Source organism: Pogoniulus pusillus, chromosome 26 (assembly GCF_015220805.1).
Source record: "Pogoniulus pusillus isolate bPogPus1 chromosome 26, bPogPus1.pri, whole genome shotgun sequence".
Taxonomy (NCBI): domain Eukaryota; kingdom Metazoa; phylum Chordata; class Aves; order Piciformes; family Lybiidae; genus Pogoniulus; species Pogoniulus pusillus.
This window is the reverse complement of record NC_087289.1, coordinates 10776329-10793955: the sequence shown is the minus strand read 5'-3', so window position 1 is coordinate 10793955 and position 17627 is coordinate 10776329. Positions and strand designations below refer to the sequence as shown.

Below are 17627 nucleotides of genomic sequence, written 5' to 3'. Positions count from 1 at the left end.
GGATCTCTGTGATACTGGCTTAGAGTTCATACTTGGATGGTTTGTAAACTGGTGTGATTCTTGCATGCTTCACACGGTCAATTTTAGTCTTTTCATCCAAAAAAGAGCTTGGGAACAGGTATGCACATGAGTGGCACTATGCCAAGCACAGAGTCTCCCTGGACTCTATACTCAAGTGGCATGATGCTTGCTTCCTGTCTCTGGGAAAATTTTACATTAGGGATCTTGATCCAGCTCTTTCCTAGGAAGCCCTTCAGCAGGTGCAGAACATGATGTTCTCCCATGTTGATTTCATTCATAGAAGTCCACTTTGTGCTGGCAATGTGTCTTTGTGCTGGCAGAGTACCCTTGTGGCCAAGAGGGCCGATGGGATCCTGGGTGCATTAAGAAGAGTGAGCCCAGCAGATCAAAGGAGGTTCTCCTCCACCTCTGCTCTGCCCTGGTGGGACCTCATCTTGAGTACTATACTCAGTTTTGGGCTCCCCAGTTTAGAAGGGACAGGGATCTGCTCAAGAGAGTCCAATGGAGGGCTACAAAGGGGCCTGGAGCACTGCGTTATGAGGTAAGGCTGAGAGACCTGGAACTTTTTAGTCTGGAGAGGAGAAGACTGAGAGGGGATTTAATAAATGTTTGTAAATATCTGAGGGCTGGGGGTCAGGAGAGGAGGGGACAGGCTCTGTTACCTTGCTCCCTGGGATAGGACAAGGAGCAATGGATGGAAGCTGCAGCACAGGAGGTTCCACCTCAACACAAGGGAAATTCTTTACTGTAAGGGTCACAGAGCACTGGCACAGGCTGCCCAGAGGAGTTGTGGAGTCTCCTTCTCTGGAGGCTTTCAAGGCCTGCCTGGATGTGTTCCTGTGTGACCTGAGCTAGGTTGTATGGTTCTGCTGTGGCAGGGGGGCTGGACTCAATGATCTCTTTGGTTGCCTTCCAACCCCTAACATCCTGTGATCCTGTGCCTGAGCGTGAAGTGCTCCGCATCCATTTATTGAGGCACAGAGCTGAGCATGTGCAGTAAGTGGCCACATTTCACTTCCAACTCACAGTGAGTTAGTACACAGCACTGATTCTTCTGGAGCTGCCTGTGGGCCAGTATAAAGTGGGACAACGTAACACCTACCTAGTGTTGTTTGTTTCTAAAGTGAGTAAAGGTAGAAAATTCCTCATGAAATAAAACATTGATAGAAGAAAACAGAGCCTTGTTGCTGTCTGTTAACTCTCAGAGTTTGAGTTCCTTGTTAATCTATTGCCACGTGTTCTTGCACTTTGCTTAGACTGTAGAAGTAAATTTAAGGGACAGCAGCTATCATCCTCATTTGTGAAATCAGCTAAATCACTTGAGCATTTCTTTTCCATGCTGCAGCTCTAGCCACTGATGTGCTCTTGGGTAAAGCAATTATAGAACTGTGTAGGTTGGATCAGATTGCTGAGTCCAACTGCAAACCCAACACTGCCAAGTTCAACACTTAGCATAAACTATAGTTTCTCTCTATCACACCTCAGCTGTCTCTCTCCCCTGTAGCCTGATGTTTGCAGCCCTCTGCTTCTCCACCATCTGAGGTGGTACTAAAGCACTCCAAAGCCCTTGCTGTAGCCATCCCTGCCCTCTTCTGGGAGAACACACGGTAAATAATACTCTGCTGAGAGCTGTCTGAAGACCTGGATTTGCAGGTACTAAGCAGATAACAATTGAGCTCCCTAGAAAGTGTGTTTAAAACAATGTGAAATACTCCTTTTCCTGTCTTCCTTTATGTGTGCTTCATCTACTGGAATACTTGAGTGGCAGATTTCAAGAGATCAATTTCCCCCTGTTTACAGACCAGGGTGTAAATCACAGCAGATTCCAGGAACTGGTGGCCCAGTTTAGTTTTTCTGGTTCTTACACTTTCATCTGGCAAAGCTTACTCTGTCTGAACTTACCTTTAAAGTGTCTTGAAACCATCCCTAGTTTTGCATAGTTGTAATCTGCAATTAGGGAAGCAGGCTGAGTTGAGCTGAAGCTTGGGTTAAAGGTTGTGACACTCAGCAGCCCAAGTTTAATTTCCCAGCTGAGCAGCTCTGGGGATCAAATCAAGAAGGAGGCAGCTCTCCGTAAGAGCTGACCATGGATAATGAGGGCTGAGCTTTAAAGCTGCTTTAGCCTTAAATTGTTTGCCAGTGAGGCAAAATGTTCTATCTTTGCATTTTCTGTGAATTTGGAGGAGATTGTTTCATGAACTTCTGCCACATCTTTTCTGGGAGTAAACTGGGAGAGTCCCCAGATGCTTTCCTAAAGAAGAGAAAAGATAGAGGTGGGATACACTGGGCATGTAAAAATCCCCCAGCCAGGCAGTGGGAAGGCTGTCAGGGCTGCACCAAGAGGTGGACACCCAGGAGAGCTCAGATGATCTTTCCAAGCTCTTTTTTAACTTATTTTTTCTTTCCTTTGTTTCAGACTCAAGAGTTTGTGTGTTTACAGAAAGGCAGCCAGTGCACTGTTGATTTGTTTAAAGCTCTAATGAGCAAAAAGTTGTTTTCCCTTCTTGAATAGCAAGTCAGAGGCACTTGTACCGGTTGCACGCCACAAGACAACATAATCGTAGGGTACACATTGGTGTCTGTTATTAGAACTACTTGCACAGAGCATTTTCTCTGCCTCCTGATGTCAGTTTTGTGTCACAACACGCAGCAAATAATTCCCATTCATTAGAGTGTCTCAGTGCAGCCCACCTTGCAGGAGGTGACCTCTGAGGGACTCTGGTTTGCTTTGTTTAGGAGACTGCCCAGGCAGCTCTTAAGCTTTTCTCAGCATCTCAACAGTTCAGTGAGTGAAGCTGAGTGTGGATAAAATAACAAACCGGGTTCTGAAAAAGAAATCTGTCAGAGGACTTAGAAGAAATGAAACCTTCCAAGGGGGCATGCGTTCTAAATAGATTGAAACCTGCCTCTGATTCTTGATTTTCTTATCCCCATACAAAAGAGGCTTTATTACATACATTGGTCATTGCAAGGGAGTGCCACAACCAACCAAGGTCATCTTACACTTCCCAGTGTGTTACTTATAGGGCAGCTGTCATTTTTATTGTTTGAGAGAGGTGGAGGGGGATTTGAATTGTGAAATTGAGAAAGATTTGCCTTGGGGAATAAATCTCAAATGGCTGTCTTGGTCAGTAAGATCCAGTGGCATAAAGAGGCTTCAGCAGCAGTTTGTTGCTGGTGATGATGTTTTCACTGAGGGCGCCAGGTGAAAAAGCTCATCATGTTTCTGTTATATTCTCAGGTGTCTAAACAGAAAAGCTGGGGTTAGGAACTGAAGGTGATAAACAGGATAGCTACCTTGACTTGTCAGCCACCAAAACATGAAATATGATACACACAGAGAAGTGTGCTGCTCTGCTCACTCAGATTTGGGGTCATATTTGTTTAGACAATTTAGAGACCTTATATATGAGGCACTTAGTGCCATGGTCTACTAGCCTGGCTAGGGCTGGGTGCTAGGTTGGACTGGATGATCTTGGAGGTCTCTTCCAACCTGGTTGATTCTGTGATTCTGCATAGTTGTCTCTTTTTTCTGTCTTGTGTATGTGAAGTCCATTCATGAAGTCTTAACTGTTTACCACCATGGCTCTCAGCAACTCCTTGAAAGGAAGTTCTAGTGAGGTGGGGGTTGATCTGATCTTCCTAGTACCAAGCAGTAGGCCATCTCCTTTTGCCAGGGGAAGTTTAGTTTGGATATTTGGAAAAATTTCTTCACCAAAAAGGTTGTTAAGGCCTGGGACAAGCTGCCCAGGGAGGTGCTTAGTCACCATCTCTGGAGGTGTTTAAGAGATGTGTAGATACAGTCTTGAGGGACATGGTTTAGTGGTGGATATGGTGGTGTTAGGTTAGTGGTTGGTCTTGGTGATCTCACAGGTCACTTCCAACCACAGCAGCTCTGTGATGTCTCTGTGCTTAGGGTATCCTGCTTTGGCTTAGCATCCTGCAGATGCTGCTGCAGACAACATTTGAGCTGGAGCCAGGAGCATCTCTGAAGTGTTTGCTTCAGCTGCTTGTGAAGGATACAGAGGGTACTACCAGAAGTGACTGACAATTCAGCAGGATTTTACCTGTTACTTGGAAAAGACATAGCTTCACTGGTGCTAAATACTCATCACACCACTGATAGCAGGGCAATTTCTCCCACCTTTCCAGCTCTAGTGCAGAAAGTGTTTTGTCTTTGTATTTGCAGCTGTTTCTCAAGCTTTCATCAAAGGTGCACTCTGCTCTCCTTTGACTGTCTGCCCTTTCATGGAGAATGCTGTTGAGGAGCTGGCTTGAGTGAACTCGATCACCTGTACTTATTAGACTGTAATGAAAACACAGGTCTTTGCTTTGGCCAGATTTCGCTTCCAGTTACACTGATATTCACCACCCTGACAGAGCAAAACAACTGAGAAACCAATTACCTGTGGACACGTTTTTACAATGCAGAGACAAACTGCACATATCCCTTCTCCAGTATCTTTTAATGTAATTTATGAAGCTGAGATTGTTAAACTTTCATGAAATGTCATTAGATCTTGCTGGATTTGGGGGTTGGTTGAGAAGTGGTTGTATTAGTTGCAAAGGTTACTTTATTATGGCAAAGGCAGGTAGACCTCCTCTGATACATCTTTTGAAATGCAATTAATTACTACCACAGCACCAGAAGACCTACTTTGCTTACAGGTATTTTGTGAGGATCATAGAATCAACCAGGTTGGAAGAGACCTCCAACATCAGCCAGTCCAACCTAGCACCCAGCCCTAGCCAATCAACTAGACCATGGCACTAAGTGCCTCATCCAGTCTTGTCTTGAACACTTCCAGGGACGGCAACTCCACCACCTCCCTGGGCAGCCCATTCCAATGCCAATCACTTTCTCTGGCAAAAACTTCCTCATAACATCCAGACTAGACCTCCCCTGGCACAATTTCAGACTGTGTCCCCTTGTTCTGTTGCTGGTTGCCTGGCAGAAGGGATCAACTCCACCTGGCTACAGCCTCCTTTCAGGTAGTTGTAGACAGCAATAAGGTCACCCCTGATCCTCCTCTTCTTCAGCCTGCACACCCCCAGCTCCCTCAGCCTCTCCTCATAAGGCTGTGCTCCAGGCCTCTCTCCAGTTTCCTCACCCTTCTCTGGACATGATCCAGTATCTCAACATCTAAATGGTTTGGATTGCCACACCTCAGAGTCTAAAGAAATGAGATTTAGGTGAGTTCTCTCTGCAGAAGAATCCTGACTCTGCTCCTGGGGAAGAGCACATCTTTTTGTTAATTATTCACCCAACCTAAACTTATGTGCCAAAGGCAGGCAGCTTTTCTCTGCATGATCACTTCTGTTTGTGAGCAAACTGAAGTATTAACCACCGACCAGATACAGCAGTGGTGGTGCAGTAAGTGGAGGATGGATGCCTTTGCAAACAGAGGTTTCAACCTTCACGTGGTCTCTGTGCACTGCTGCAGCACATGCAGCTTTGTTTTCCTTTCAGTCAGAGTATTACTGTAGCTTAATGACTCACTTCTCACTGGGATTGGGAAGACAAGCAAAGAGGGCTGCTAGCAGCACAGAGCTGTGGCTAGTGGCAGAGATTTATGTGTGAATTCATTGTATTCCTGTCCCTTGAGCTGGAGTGAACTTCCTGTGAGTACTGAACATAAAGAGCAAGCTAACATAATTTTGGTTAAGCGTTGCTTCTTGATTTATGCCCTGGGACTAAGGAACATGAAGCCAGCTTAAAGGACTTCTGCTTCAGTCTGGAAAGTGACAAGTTGCTGTCCTTCAAGCTCTGTTTGAAAAAACTTTGGAAGTTTGAAAGGAGAGAACAAAAGAGAGCAAAATCTCAATTCTTTGTTCCAGACCTTCTCAAGAAATCATCTTTTTAACTGCAGGATGAGTCTCGGGGGCAAGCCTGGGCAGGAAAGCTGGACTCTCTAAGTGGTGTTTTGCTGAGCATATGTCTCCTCTTTTTCCTCCTGTATGTCTTACTCCAGAGTAACACACAGGAAGTCCTCAATCAACTCAGGCTTAATTCCCCTCCTGCTACCCTTTCCTAAGTTGAGTCCTTACCTCTGGGAGGGCAAAGATGCTCTCAGCCTTCCCCTCCCACAGCGAGGAGAAGGAAACCAGCTAAGTGAGCAGAGGGAGAAGTACATGAACTTCAGGATGTTTTCTTCCTCACTTCATAAAATACCAATGTGATGGTTTGGGGGTTACCCCGCCCCCCCACACTTTTGTATTTGCCCCAGCTAACTCAGACGGACCCTGGGAATATAGATGAAGCAATTTATTTACAGCTAGCAGAATTTACAAGCAGCTATTTACAATATATACAGTTATATACAATTATATACAGAAATATACAAAGGATAAACAATACAAAAGCACAACTCCCCTCCCAGAAACCTGAGTCCCCAGGAGGGGCTCTCAAACCACCCCAACACCTCCCCCCGGCCCTCTCAACCTTACCCCAGTTCTCAGGAAGAAAAGAGGTGCAGCCAAGAGGTTAGGGAGCAAGGTTAGTAGGAGCAGGGTTAATGAGATGTGACCAGGTCTAAGGCAAAAGCAAGAGTGAGAAACAAAATGGAGAAAAAGTCTTTCTTCTTCCCAGAGTTCTCAGCGAGACTGTGAGAGAAGTTGACATCAATTGTTTTCATTTCACTGCCCATTATCTAGTTCTGTTACCAAAACATTCCAGCTTGCTTCAAACTAGCACAATCCACCCCTGTCTACTTCGCTCAGAGTATCGCTGAGAATTATCCAATCTAATCTAAACTAATATTTACACTAAAACAATATATACAAGTTCAGTTCACACTTCAATCAGATGTAGGTGATTCAAAAGCTCAGAACAGGGACTCCCAGGTGATGTTGGGTTCGTGCTCACGTACTGTAGATTCTATCGTAGATTCTCTCAGTGTTGGGCGCCGATGTTACCTAGAACAGAAAACTCCTAACAACTTGAATTTAAACTCTCTCAGCTAAAGTTAGATTTCTTTGTGGAATACACTGGATTTCACCATTCTCCTGCATTACCCAGTATGTATGACCAGGACCTTCAGCAGAAACCACCCCTCGGACAGGTTTCCCTTCGCCCGAAGGAGAAAATACCCAAACAGTTTTCCCTAACAGATTCTTTTCATGTACAACAGGAACTTTATCACCGTCTACTGTTTGGACCAAATCTGATTGTGCAGGTCCTGCTCTGTTTACTGAACCTCTACTATTTACCAACCAGGTAGCTTCTGCTAAATGTTTGTCCCAGTTTTTCAGAGTTCCACCCCCCATGGCTTTTAGGGTGGTTTTCAGCAAACCATTGTAGCGCTCAATCTTCCCTGAAGGTGGTGCATAGTAGGGTATATGATAGATCCATTCAATACCATGCTCTTTGGCCCAGTTTTTCACAAGATTGTTCTTGAAATGAGTACCATTGTCTGACTCAATTCTCTCTGGAGTTCCATGTCTCCACAGGATCTGTCTCTCCAAACCAACAATGGTGTTACATGCAGTAGCATGTGGAACTGGATAGGTTTCCAACCATCCAGTGCTGGCTTCTACCATCGTTAGCACATACTGCTTGCCAGAACGAGATCGAGGTAAAGTGATGTAGTCAATCTGCCAGGCTTCACCATACTTGTACTTTGACCATCTCTCACCATACCATAAGGGCTTGATTCGCTTAGCCTGCTTAATAGCAGCACAAATGTCACAGTCATAGATGACTTGGGTGATAGCGTCCATGGACAAGTCAATTGACCTATCACGAGCCCATCGGTATGTTCCATCTCTGCCTTGATGTCCAGATGAGTCATGGGCCCACCGAGCTAAGAACAGTTCACCTCGGTGTTTCCAATCAAGGTCAATGTCAAGTTCAGAGTTGGTATCAACTTGAGCAATCTTAGCAGCTTGGTCTGCCTTCTGGTTATGTTGATGTTCTTCATTGGCTCTGCTCTTAGGCATGTGTGCATCTACGTGCCGCACCTTCACTGGAGTTTTCTCCAGCCGTGCATCAATGTCCTGCCATAGATCAGCACACCAAATAGGCTTTCCTTTCCTCTGCCAACCATTCTTCTTCCAGTCCTTTAGCCAACCCCATAGAGCATTGGCTACCATCCACGAATCGGTGTAGAGGTAAAGGATAGGCCAATTCTCACGTTCAGCCACATCAAGAGCAAGTTGAACAGCTTTTACCTCAGCGAACTGACTGGATTCTCCTTCGCCATCTTTCGTTTCGGTAACTCTCCTGGTTGGACTCCAAACCGCTGACTTCCATCTTCGCTTGTTCCCAACAAGACGACAGGAACCATCTGTGAACAAAGCATAGTTCTTTTCCTGATCAGAGAGATCACCATAGGGAGGAGCTTCCTCAGCACGAGTTATTTTCTCCTCTGGAGGTTTGGAACAGTCTGTGCCTTCCGGCCAGTTGGTGATCACCTCCACCAGACCAGGTCGGTCAAGATTACCCATTCGTGCTCGTTGGGTTATCAAAGCCATCCATTTAGACCAGGTTGCATCTGTGGCATGATGCGGTGATGAACCTTTGCCCTTGAACATCCAGTTAAGAACTGGCAGTCTAGGAGCTAAAAGTAACTGTGACTCAGTTCCAATCACTTCAGAAGCTGCTTTCACTCCCTCATAGGCTGCTAGTATCTCTTTCTCAGTTGCAGTGTAATTTGTCTCTGAACCTCTGTAACAACGTCCCCAGAAACCAAGTGGACGACCACGTGTCTCATTTGGAGCTCTCTGCCAAAGACTCCAAGTTGGACCATTGTCACTGGCAGCCGTGTACAGAATGTTTTTAATGTCTGGACCAGATCTCTTTGTTACATAAATTGTTGACTGTTTCTTTGTTTTCAGAGCTGATAAATGTTTCCAGTGGCCTTTTTCCCGTGGAGGTCACAAAGCAGTGTCTCAAGCAGTCAGCTCTCTCTCTTCTTTCTCCTACTGTGACTCATGCTCTCCAAGTCACACAGTACCTACACTTGATTAACATAAATACCTGACGGGTTTGGATTGCTGCACAACCAAATGCAATGCAACCAAGAGGAGCTCTTTTTTTTAATACCTTAATAATGTTTTATTGTTACCACAATTCTGAAAGTGCAATTTCTGTCAAGTTTGCTGACTCTTGAGAGAAATGTGAGAGAAAGTACATTCAAATAATAGTTGTAAACAGTTTTATGATTCTACAGTAAAAGTCTTCCAATAACCTTTCGTTTGCAGATTTTCTTCCTTCTGGAGCCAAACACAGTACCTGTGTCTTAATGAGTTAGGTGTGTTACAAAGACAGAAGGCCTGGCCCTTGGTCAGTCACCAAATGCAAGGCCAATCTGTTCTCCACTAAATGCTCAGATTAAAAAGAAGCAAAGTAGGATCTCTCTGTCCATTTACAGTCCAAGCAGCCCTTGCATCTGGTCTGACAGTGGTTGTTTTCAGATATTTCTACACAACAAAAGTAAACCTTTCTAATTGTGCTGTGAGGTTGCAGTGCATGCCCATAGGTAGAATTAGCATCAAGCAACCTGTTCTCTGCAGAGCAGGGCAGCAATACTTTGGACTGGATGATCCTGATGGTCCTTTCCAACCATAGTGATTCATAGTGATTAGATGTTGTACTGAGGGATTTGGTTTAGGCAAGGACTTTTCAGTCTGAAACTAATGATTGGACTCAATGATCTTGAAGGTCTTTTCCAATCTAAGAAATTCTGTGATTCTGTAATATGTAATCAGCTTAAGAACTCAAGTTCATAGAATCATAGAATCAACCAGGTTGGAAGAGACCTCCAAGATCATCCAGTCCAACCTAGCACCCAGCCCTATCCAATCAACCAGACCATGGCACTAAGTGCCTCATCCAGTCTTTTCTTGAAGACCCCCAGGGACGGTGCCTCCACCACCTCCCTGGGCAGCCCATTCCAATGCCAATCACTCTCTCTGTGAAGAACTTCTTCCTAACATCCAGCCTATACCTACCCTGGCACAACTTGAGACTGTGTCCCCTTGTTCTATTGCTGGTTGCCTGGGAGAAGAGGCCACCCCCCACCTGGCTACAATGCCCCTTCAGGTAGTTGTAGACAGTAATAAGATCACCCCTGAGCCTCCTCTTCTCCAGGCTAAACAGGCCCAGCTCCCTCAACCTCTCCTCATAGGATTTGTGCTCCAGGCCCCTCACCAGCTTTGTTGCCCTTCTCTGGACATGTTTCAGCACCTCAACATCTTTCTTGAATTCATTAGTTTTTGGTAGGGCTCAGTTTCCTGAACCACTAAACCATGAGATAATTCTGGTGATTCTGACTGGTGCTCTCACACCAGACCCTTCTTCAAAGGGTGCCTGTGCAGTGCTTTTGGTGAGACTGTCCATGCTGGGACACAGTGTCACAGCCTTTTTCCCTGTTGCCAGACATAAAGCACCTTCCCCATGATCTGGAGACCAGGCATATAGTCACCTTTTAAGAGCAGATAAATGTGTGTGTGGTATTTAGCACATCCACAAAGGATGAGCATGTCTTAGGGTGTCTGAAGTTTGGTCTGTCCCTGTGTGCGTTGGCTGCTTTGAACACTCAGTATTGAGACTGGAGTGAGCCGCCCAGGGAGGTGGCGGAGTCACTGCCCCTGGATGTGTTTCAGAGTCGTTTGGATGTGGTGCTTAGGGATATGGTTTAAGGTGAATCCTGTTGGGTAGGGTTACAGGTGGGACTTGGTGATCCTGAGGGTCTCTTCCAACCTTGGTGATACTGTGATACTGTGATCTGGACAATTCTTCTACACACCCCTGGTTTTGCAGCACCTGCAGTTGAGCTGTTGGGTTCCTTCCTGTGAGAGGTGCAGAAGTGTTTCCTGAAGAGCCTCAGGCCTGACCTGGCTCTCTGCTCCTGCTTTGGGTTTAAGAACCATAGAGGTTCTTAAGTTGTCCAGAAGTACCAGGAAATACCATCCTTGTACACCAGAAAGTGTAGTCTTTGGTATTTCATTCCTGCACCCCTATATAAATGGACATAGCCTTGAGAATTGTGGTGAAGGGTTGGACTTGATCATCTGTGAGGTCTCTTCCAACCTTGTTGATACCGTGATACTCTCCTGCCCTTTTTCTCCCCCTCCCTGTTCCCAGCGTGGACACTTACCTCTTGTGCTGTGGGAGGGGTTTGTGGCCTTTGTGTTCTTGGCAGAGCTCGTTCTTAGCTCTGCAGCTTGGGCCAAGCTTGGGGGCACAGAGTCAGGGAGGCCTGGGGGGAGCACTGAGGCCTGGGGTTTGGCCTGGTTGAGGGAAAGGCTTCGGAAGGTTCTGGCCTGATGGGATTGTGATAAGCAGAGGCTGGAGAGCTGGGCCAGGGCTGAATGTGAGTTTGTGTGTTTTGTGTATGTGATTGAAATGTGCAGCTCTGTGGAGTGGTTTATGTTTTACTCCTTCGGGAGTGGGGGGGCAGAGCAGCTTTGTGTCCACTCAAACCAAGCCAGGCTCAAAGCCTCGCAAAGACTAACCACACACATACAGCGTCACAGAATGTTACCTCTTGTGCTGTGGGAGGGGTTTGTGGCCTTCTGTGTTCTCGGCAGAGCTAATTCTTAGCTCTGCAGCTTGGGCCAAGCTTGTGGGGACAGAGTCAGGGAGGCCTGGGGGGAGCACTGAGGCCTGGGGTTTGGCCTGGTTGAGGGAAAAGCTTCGGAAGGTTCTGGCCTGATGAGATTGTGATAAGCAGAGGCTGGAGAGCTGGGCCAGGGCTGAATGTGAGTTTGTGTGTTTTGGTATGTGATTGTGAGTAGTATCTCCATTTAAATTTGCAGTTCTATGGAGTGGTTTATGTTTTGCTCCTTCGGGGGGGGGGGGGGGGGGGGGGGGGGGGTAAAGCAGCTTTGTGTCCACTCAAACCAAGCCAGGCTCAAAGCCTTGCAAAATCTAATCACACACATACAGCGTCACAGAATGTCAGGGGCTGGAAGGGACCTCAGGAGCTCATCCAGTCCAACCCCCCCTGTCAGCAGCATCACCTAGACCAGATCACACAGGAACATATCCAGGTGGGTTTTGAATATCTCTGAAGAGGGAGACTCCACAACCCCCCCTGGGCAGCCTGTTCCAGGGCTCTGACACCCTCACAGGGAAAAAAATCCTCTTCATGTCTACATGAAGCTTCCTACGCCTCAACTTCCTCCCACTGCCCCTTGGCCTGTCTTGGGCATCACGGAGCAGAGCCTGGCTCCAGCCTCCTGGCATTCACCCTTTACATACAAACATTGACGAGGTCACCCCTCAGTCTCCTCTTCTCCAAGCAGCACAGCCCCAGCTCCCTCAGGCTCTCCTCATAACAGAGATGTTCCATTCCCTTCATCATCTTTGTGGCTCTGCTCTGGGCTAATCACCTTATTCAATTATTTAATGCCATGGCAGAAGGAGGAGATCATCCTGCTCTGTGTATTTGACGGTGCTTGCTGTTTTGTTTTGAAGGTGTACAAGGGAGAAGAGACCACATTCCACATCTCAGGCCTTCAAGTCAACACAGACTATCGGTTTCGCGTCTGCGTTTGCCGCCGGTGCTTGGATACCTCACAGGAACTCAGCGGACCTTACAGCCCATCCGTTGCCTTCGTGCTACAGCGGAACGAGATCATGCTCGCAGGGGAAATGGGAAGCATAGAAGACCCGAAGATCAAGAGCATGATTCCTACTGATGAACAGTTTGCAGCCCTCATCGTTCTCGGCTTTGCAAGTTTGTCAATTCTATTTGCCTGTATATTACAGTACTTCTTTATGAAGTAGGGATTCAGTGGGAGTTGGAGATACAAAGTTTTAACTAATGCTACGCATTATAATCCACACATTTATCCAGATATTCCTTTTTGGTTTTGTTTTGGTTGGAAATCCTTTTGTCCTACCATACGTTTTATATACTTCTCTTGGGTTTCTTTTTTTACAGTTTTAGCTTGAAGAAAGATAAAAATCAGTGTTTTGATGCACCTTTTTGAAATTCAAAAACTAGGAAGTGGTCAAACTGGAGAACTAAGCAAACCAGATACCAAAAGCAAGAATTTTTAAATCCTATTTTTTTGTTTGTTTTTTTTCCTTCACAATTTCAAAATTTGTCACCTTTTCAATGTTGTTTTGGGTTGGTTGGTTGGGTTTTTTTTCCATCAATGATCATCCAATCTCTCAGTTTACCTTTGCTATTTAAGGAATTTTAATCGTGAGTCACTCTTTTGTCTCTTCTTTTTCCTTCTCAGCGTTAGTCACAAGTGTGTATAGTGGTAAGACTAGAGTACAGTGTTAGTCAACAGTCCCAGGTTTTCCTTGAACAGTATTAGCAATTATTCACTACATCTGCCCCAGGTTGTTGGTTGTTTTTTTCAAGATAAAACCCAAGTTATTATTTTTTTTTTTTAACTGCTCAGTGCATTGAAATTGGAACAATTCTCCTGCAGTCCCCAAACCTTTTTGATGATCTGTTATTTTTACAGCTGCAACACTATAAACTGCCTGCATACGAGATCTAATAACCAAACTGCATATAAATTGTGAAGCATTATAGAGATTTTTTTGTTTGTTTGTTGATTTGTTTTACCTTTTCGATTCCTAGCGGTGATTTTAAGAGGGCATTGTGCAATAGTTAGTTATTCCCATGTTCAGCTATTTAAAAGCTGCTTTAACTTGTCTGTTTGTCACTGTATATAACTATTCCTAATCTAATACTAAATATTATTCTATTATGTTCAGCCTGATTTATATGATTAGAGCTGGTGACAGCTTACTGCCTCTACTGAATTAGGTGATATTTACACTCGATGTAAGCAAAATTTACTGTCAGTTGATCTATTATTATTGTTGTTGTTGGTTGTTTGTTTTTTTTAGAGGGGTATCCATTTTATGGAACTTTCTTGGAGGTATCAGAAATTAATTCATCTGTTTATTTTAAAGACCTTAGATGGGCATCTACACTCTTCTTACCACAGGGCTAATTGAACTCACTTGGTACATGGCAAAATTCAGATGAGTGTCCTGCAGAGGAATAGTCTCTGCTCTGCTGGGACTGTCCCCCTCCCCCTCCTGCCTGCTCCTTCCCAGACACACATTTTAATCCATCGAGATATTAGATTTTTAACTCTTGAGTCATTGGGTTATTTATGTTCAGTCAACGTTGTGCAAGTACCTCAGGGACAGAAGTGAGCTGGAGGTGCAAATAGATTCCAAAAGGGTGCAACAGACACAGCCTATTCCCCTGCCTCTTGTTTCTGTATATTTTTGCTACTCTGTTTTGCTTTTGTCCTTTAGCTGTTTCGTGCTCTGCCTCCATTGTCTTAAGGTTTCAGTGTCCTGTACTAGCGTTAATAGTCCCTTAACCAAAGTAATGGGGAAAGAAAAGAAGAAAAGCAACAAAAAAAACACCCAAACAAACCAACATTATTTTGTGTTTTAGGTTTATTTATACTATATACTGCATACAGTACTTTAAATACCAATTACAGTGCAATCTTTTTATTTATTGTAAAAGTAAAAAAAAGACAAAAAAAGAAAGAAAAAAAAATAAAGAAGTGTACTTATGTACTAATCCCCCTCCCCCTCCTCACCACCACCACCCTCCCCTCTAGCATCGTTATCACTTTGTCTGGTTTATACTGTCGTACTTTAGGTCAGCTTTTTGGTTGTGTGGGTTTTGGGTTGTTTTGGGGTTTTTGTTTAAACCTGGCAGCGTTCCTAGCGTTATGAATCCTCTTAGGTTTTCTTGTGTTTGTTTTGAAGATGGAAGCATCTAACTACATTAAATGCCAAATAAATACACACACACACACACAAAAACCACTCCACCAACAAAAAAACCCAACATTATCAGCAGTTCAAACGTTTACATCTATCCCAAACCATAATCATCTCTGGAAAAGAAAGTGCTAAGATCAATGAATTATTCTCTGTACCTCTTTAGATGTAGCAAATATTAGAAATGTTCTGTATTTTGTTATTGACTTTTAATTAGTTTAATTTAGCCTTGCAAACTAATGGCATTGAGCTAAATATATATATATATATATTTTGGGGGTGGGGGAGAGGAGGCTTTGGTTTGGATTTTGGTTTTGTTTTGGATTTTAGTTTATTTTTTTTTCCAAAGTCATAGCTTGTCAGATTGATTTGCATCTTATTTAAATTGGTGATGCAAGACTTTGTGCCCTTGCCTCTGTGTTTTGTGAGCAGAGCATATCCAGCTGTTTGCTGTGGAAGGGGAGAGGAGTGTGTTTTTTTAGATCAGTGAGAAGATCACTAGTTTGGAACCCCAGAAATTTGAATAGATTCCCCTTTTTTATTATTATTATTATTATATAATTGTTTTTCATATTGTTTCAGCAATGCTGCTATGAGATCCAAGCTTGACACCTTCCTTTAAAAACAGAACAGCACCAAAAATCTGCTTTAAAGGAAAAAAAAAAGATAAAAAATGAAGGAAAAAAAAATCCACTTTGCTGATTGGTTTTGGAAGTTTGAAATACAAATGATGCTAATAGCAGCGAGCAGGAAGTGTAGAGAAAAGCAATCAGTTACACTTGATGTCATTGCTGATTTGTTTGGCGTCCCTCATCATCACACTAACAGAATTACCTGGTCTCACCTCACGGTTACCAGAGTGTTCTGCAGCAGCTGTAAGTGAATCTCATGTTCTTTTAGTTTGTATACTCTGCCATAGTGGCTTGGCTGTCATTCATGTGTTGACACCAAAAGGCAGCATCCCAGGTGTTAAACCATTCCTCCCCTGATTGCCCCTGCCGCTAACCCACCGCTGGCTGATGTCTTGACTCTCCCCAGATATCCCTGTGCCCGCGACGGCAGGTGGTGAGTCCAACCCAAGGGCTCTCTGCTCTCCAAGAGATCATCAACCACCACAAAGGTAAAATAAAACACTAAAACCCTTGAGGAAGGAGAGAGAGATATATTTTTTTTAAATTGTTCTGCCTTCTTCTTGCTGAACTTGAAATGTTTTCTAATCCTGTTTGTTGGCTACAGTAGCTCAGTATTCAGTGTCACCATTGAAAAGTGCCCTAACTGAATGTGTATGAACCTTATCCTTGCACAGTTCTTTAGATTGGAGGAAAAAAAAAAACAATTTAAAAAAAGAAAAGAAGAAAAAAAAAAAAGAAAAAAAAAAGTTTTTACCTCACTATGGGAACATACATTCCAAGCTTTTCAACTTTAAAAAGAGAAAAATAAAAGTAATCATAAGTTTTCTTGTATTGTAAATTTTAGACTATTTCATATGCATTGTATTAAAACTGCCATATCAATTTTAATGTATAGATTTTGCAAATACCTACACTATGTATGTAAGACTTAACTGTATCTGTAGTGTATATGTAATATATTTATGCCCAATAAATGTTTTAATTCTTTCTGATATCAACAGAAGCTTTCTTAATTGGAAAAGACAGCCTTCAGGTTGCCCCTTTCCAGCAGCCTGAAGCAGGAGTGAGAGGCTTGAGTTAACACAGGATGTTTCTGATTTGTGGTTGGAATGGTTGAAACCTTTGCTGGTGCAGTTTATGAAATAATCTTTTCTTACACAGAATCACAGAATATATCTGTCTGGAACAGACCTTGAAGATCATTTGGTCCAACCACTGACCCAGCACTGAAAGGTCAACACTAAGGTCAACTGTATCCTTAACCACCAGGTCCACAGGCTGCTTGAACTCCTCCAGGGATGGTGACTCCACCACTGCCCTGGGCAGACCACTCCAGTGTTTGAGAAGAAAAGTTTTCCTAGCAATGAGAGGTAACCTCATTGCTGTCTACAACTAACTGAAGGGAGGCTGTAGTCAGGTATGGTTGGTCTCTTCTGCCAGGCAACCAGTGACAGAGCAAGAGGACACAGCCTCAAGCTGTGCCAGGGCAGGTTTAGGCACGATGTTAGGAGGAAGTTCTTCCCAGAGAGAGTGATTGGCATTGGAATGGGCTGCCCAGGGAGGTGGTGGAGTTGCCGTCCCTGGGGGTGTTCAAGAAAAGCCTGGATGAGGCACTTGGTGCCATGGTCTGGTTGATTGGACAGGGCTGGGTGATAGATTGGACTGGATGATCTTGGAGGTCTTTTCCAACCTGATTGATTCTATGATTCTGTGAATTAACCTTGAAGTTTCTGTGGTCTTTGAATCACTGGTTTCAAACAGCTTGCATGAAAATCTAAGGACAGTAAAAATACACCTAGATCTGTTGTCTCATTGTAATAAGTTCTGGTCTTTCAAGGTTTAATCTCTTCTTTCTTAATTGTGTGCAATAAATTGAATTGCTCATCATAAAGAGTTAGTCCAATGCATGCATGTTTCCTGGCAAACATGTTAATGTTTGTTTATTAAACAGCTTCTTCAAGTCGATGAGGAAATGCAACATTGGATTTTTTTGCTGCTTTAATTACCACAATTTACAACCTGAATGTGTTTTACCTAAGGAAACAGAGTAATTTTCTTCACGTGGCTACTCAGCTATTTTCTTTAGTTTAAGCAACTGCTTGCCAAAGCAGTCTCTCTTTAACAAAGTGTTTTAAGTATGTCTATTTGGTGTCTGAAGAGATCTTTCCTTTCCAGTAGTCCCTGGAGTGCAATATTGCTGCAGAGAGGTGCCTGGAGAGAGGCTGGAGAGCAGTTGAAGCCCATTGGAGTGA

The 17627-nt window shown here is 44.0% G+C and overlaps 1 protein-coding gene across 4 annotated transcripts in view; it reads left to right on the top strand.

The window, feature by feature from the left end:
* The window catches only part of FNDC3B (fibronectin type III domain containing 3B), a 269308-nt gene extending 252072 nt beyond the window's left edge, over positions 1 to 17236 (top strand). For 2 of the 4 annotated variants that reach the window (XM_064164834.1, XM_064164833.1), the window contains exon 26: positions 12443 to 14193. In XM_064164834.1, coding sequence (XP_064020904.1) covers positions 12443 to 12754 — 312 coding nt within the window. In that variant the 3' untranslated portion in view covers positions 12755 to 14193. Of the gene's footprint in view, positions 1 to 1525; positions 1589 to 12442; positions 14194 to 15325 lie in introns of those variants that run through there. The other 2 variants (XM_064164835.1, XM_064164836.1) reach the window with 2 other exon arrangements.
* The last annotated feature ends 391 nt before the right edge of the window (positions 17237 to 17627 follow it).